Source organism: Eutrema salsugineum, unplaced genomic scaffold (assembly GCF_000478725.1).
Source record: "Eutrema salsugineum unplaced genomic scaffold, Eutsalg1_0 scaffold_9, whole genome shotgun sequence".
In the NCBI taxonomy this organism is placed as follows: domain Eukaryota; kingdom Viridiplantae; phylum Streptophyta; class Magnoliopsida; order Brassicales; family Brassicaceae; genus Eutrema; species Eutrema salsugineum.
This window is the reverse complement of record NW_006256342.1, coordinates 10,338,627-10,342,493: the sequence shown is the minus strand read 5'-3', so window position 1 is coordinate 10,342,493 and position 3,867 is coordinate 10,338,627. Positions and strand designations below refer to the sequence as shown.

The 3,867-nt window shown below is 37.0% G+C and overlaps 1 protein-coding gene across 1 annotated transcript; it reads right to left on the bottom strand.

Moving 5' to 3' along the window:
- Positions 1-3,157: 3,157 nt before the first annotated feature.
- LOC112085508 lies at positions 3,158-3,562 on the bottom strand. The gene has a single exon (XM_024154739.1). It carries the CDS (start codon positions 3,560-3,562, stop codon positions 3,158-3,160), a length of 405 nt encoding a protein of 134 aa, XP_024010507.1.
- Between the last annotated feature and the right edge of the window lie 305 nt (positions 3,563-3,867).

Below are 3,867 nucleotides of genomic sequence, written 5' to 3'. Positions count from 1 at the left end.
TCTGAATCTGAAAATCCAACCATCTGTGGATGTGTTGATTTTCGATATGTCAACATATAGTTTCTCGTTCCCTTTAGGTATCTCAGAACTTTCTTTGCAGCTTGCCAGTGAGCGAGTCCAGGATTACTTTGAAATCTACCTAACATGCCAACTGCATGGCTAATATCAGGTCTGGTGCAACATACATCAAACTTCCCACAAGAGATGCATAAGGGTATTTTTGCATTTCATTGCGTTCCATTTCATTCTGCGGACATAGCTTAAGATCAAACTTGTCACCTTTCTGCATAGGAACAATGCTAGAAGAACATGATAGCATGCCAAATCTCTCAAGAACTTTATCAATATATGCCTTTTGAGACAATCCTAAAATTCCTAGTGATCTATCACGGAATATTTCAATTCCTATCACATAGGATGCCTCACCCATATCTTTCATGTCAAAGTTTTTAGAGAGGTAACCCTTAGTCTCATGTAATAGACCAAGATCACTACTGGCCAATAATATGTCATCAACATACAAAACCAAAAATATGAACTTACTCCCACTGATCTTGAGGTAAATACATGGATCTACAATGTTCTCTTTGAAACCGAATTTCGTTATGGTTTCATCAAACTTAAGATACCATTGCCTCGAGGCTTGTTTCAGTCTATATATTGATTTCTTTAATTTGCAGACCATGTCTTCCTGACCTTCAATTATGAAGCCTTCAGGTTGACGCATATAGACTTCTTCTTCTAAGTCTCCATTAAGAAAGGCAGTTTTCACATCCATTTGATGTAACTCGAGATCATGCTCAGCTACTAAGGCCATGATAATTCTGAAAGAGTCTTTTCTTGACACAGGTGAAAAAGTCTCACTATAGTCAATGCCTTCTTTCTGATTGAACCCTTTGGCTACAAGTCTGGCTTTATATCGTTCCACATTGCCATTACAATCGAGTTTGGTCTTAAAAATCCATTTACACCCGATTGCTTTGTGTCCTTCAGGCAATGAAACAACGTCCCAAACTTTATTCTTAACCATAGAGCCGTATTCATCTTTACTGGCATAAACCCATTTATCAGAATTAACATCTTTCATGGCTTGTGAATAAGAAACCGGATCTTTAATATTTAATTCTCCAGATTCTATTTGATAAAGCACATAATCATCAGAAATGGCAGATCGTCTCTGACGAGTCGATCTTCTTAATGATGGTTCCTCATGTGCGTCAAGAGCATTATTGGCAATATTTTCATTATGGAGTGGATGATCATTCACTTGGTTCTCCTCATTGTTTAACGGTTCAACAACTGGAGAATGTCCAACATTCGGAACTAAGGGCAATGGAACATCAACCCTAATTTCCTGAATGACCACATCTTGTACTTTATCAATCCCACTAATCTCGCCATTCTCATAGAATCTAGCATTACTGGTTTCTACTATTCTCGTACTGTGGGATGGACAGTAAAATCTATATCCTTTAGATTTCTCAGGGTAACCTATAAAGAAACCACTGATCGTTCTGAAATCTAATTTCTTTTCATGTGGATTGTATATTCTTGCTTCAGCTGGACATCCCCAAACTTGGAGGTGTTTCAGACTAGGTTTCCAGCCTTTCCACAGTTCAAAAGGAGTCTTTAGAACTGCTTTGCTTGGAACCCTGTTTAAGATATAGACTGCAGTATGTAATGCATCCATCCACAAGGATATAGGTAAGTTAGCATGACTCATCATGGATCTAACCATTCCCATATAAGTACGGTTTCGCCTTTCAGCTACACCATTCTGCCATGGAGAACCAGACGTTGTGTACTGGGCAACGATTCCTAATTTTTGGAGAAGTTTGGCAAATGGTCCAGGATGTTGTCCTGTTTCATCATATCTACCATAAAATTCACCACCTCTATCTGACCTAATGATTTTCACCTTTCTATCTAATTGTCTTTCAACTTCAGTAATGTAAGCTTGGACAGCATCCAGAGACTGAGATTTTTCATGCAATAGATATAGATAACAATAACGTGAATAATCATCAATAAAGGTAATAAAGTACTTTTCACCTCCAAAAGTTGGAACGTCAAAAGGTCCACAAATATCTGTATGTATGATTTCAAGAAGCTGTGTACTTCTTGTGGCACCTCTTTTAGTATGTTTAGTTTGCTTACCCTTAATGCAATCTATACATTCTTTATTATTAGTAAAGTCAAGAGTTGGAATGACTCCATCCTTTACCAATCTTTTAATTCTTTCACTGGAAATGTGTCCCAGCCTTTTGTGCCACAAAAAATACGAGTCATTTGTACATGTTTTATGCTTAAAGACACATTTATCTTGCAGGGTGAGATGTGTTTCAAAAGATTGATCAGCTAAAATTAACTTATAAAAGCCATCAACTAATATTCCAGAACCAATATGATTAGAGTTCAGAAATAATTTGAAACAACGATCTCCTTGAGTAGAATTAAAACCAGCCAAATCAAGTTTGCTTAATGAAACTAAATTACGAGAAATAGATGGAACATAAAGAGTTTGGGGCAAATCCAAACAAAATCCACTATCCATAATGAGACGATAAGTGCCAATAGCTTCAACTGGCGCTTGGTCTCGGTTTCCCATAAGAATATAGCTTTCACTTGGATTTATGGTACGGGTTGTAAGGAATCCCTGCAAAGAATTGGTTACATGTACATTAGCACCACTATCAATCCACCAAGTATTAGAAAAAACATGAGTAAAATTGGTTTAAAAAAAGCTTACTGAACCCATAGGGTTACCTTTCTTTTCAAACCATTCTTTTCTTTTCTGACAATCTTTCTGAAAGTGTCCAGACTTTTTGCAAAATTTGCATGGGTCATCTTTCTTTGCCTTTTTCTTCTCATTAGCTTGTTGAACTTCATTATTTCTGGGTGGTGCTCTTTTATGGCTCATTTGATGATGCCTTTTCCCAGCTTTAGATCCAGCTCCTTGGACATAGTGGGCAACCTTAATACCTCCACGGCCAAGCCTAGACTCCTCTTGGACCAATTTATTAGCCAATTCATTAGACGTCCATTTTTCTTCAATGGCGTTGTAATTGATCTGAAATGGTCCATACTGAGGAGGTAAAGAATTCAGGATAAATTGAACAAGAAATGAATCATCCACACTCATTCCCAAATTCTTTAGCTAAGCTGCAAGGTTGGTCATTTCAATGCAATGATCATGCATAGACCTTGTGCCATCATACTTTATGGTTGTAAGATCTGCCATAAGTTTCCCAGCAAGGGATTTGTCTGCAGTCTTAAACCGTTCTTCAATAGCTACTAGATAAGCACTAGCTTTTTCTGCAACTGGAAGGGATGTTTTGATGTTGCTAGCAATTGTCATCCTTAAGAACATAATGCTCAATCTGTTCGCTTTCTCCCATGCTTTATGGAAAGCCTTGTCATCCCCAGTACTATCCTCGGTAAGTGGTTGTGGCTCCTCCTGACGAAGGGCCAAATCTAAGTCTAGCACTCCCAATGTGAACTCAACTTTCTCTTTCCATTCTGAGAAGTTGGTCCCAGTGAGAAGGGGAACATTAGAGACCATGGATGACAAACTAGCGGGAAATGATGCTGCATTTATAGAGATACAATAAGTTTTAATTAGGCTTCATAATTAACACCATAAATTATTTTATGCATATGATAAGAAATTCTAGTGTTCCTGTGCGAATCACATAATCTCATAAAATTATATATGCATAAAACTTTATTGAATGATATATTGAATTACTCAGCCTAAGTTATCTGTGGATATCCTTAGCCAAAACAATACAAATATTCTAAAATATTGATAATTTCTCATGCTTATAATCTACTTATGGGTAACTAAATATTTCATAAAATTATCAA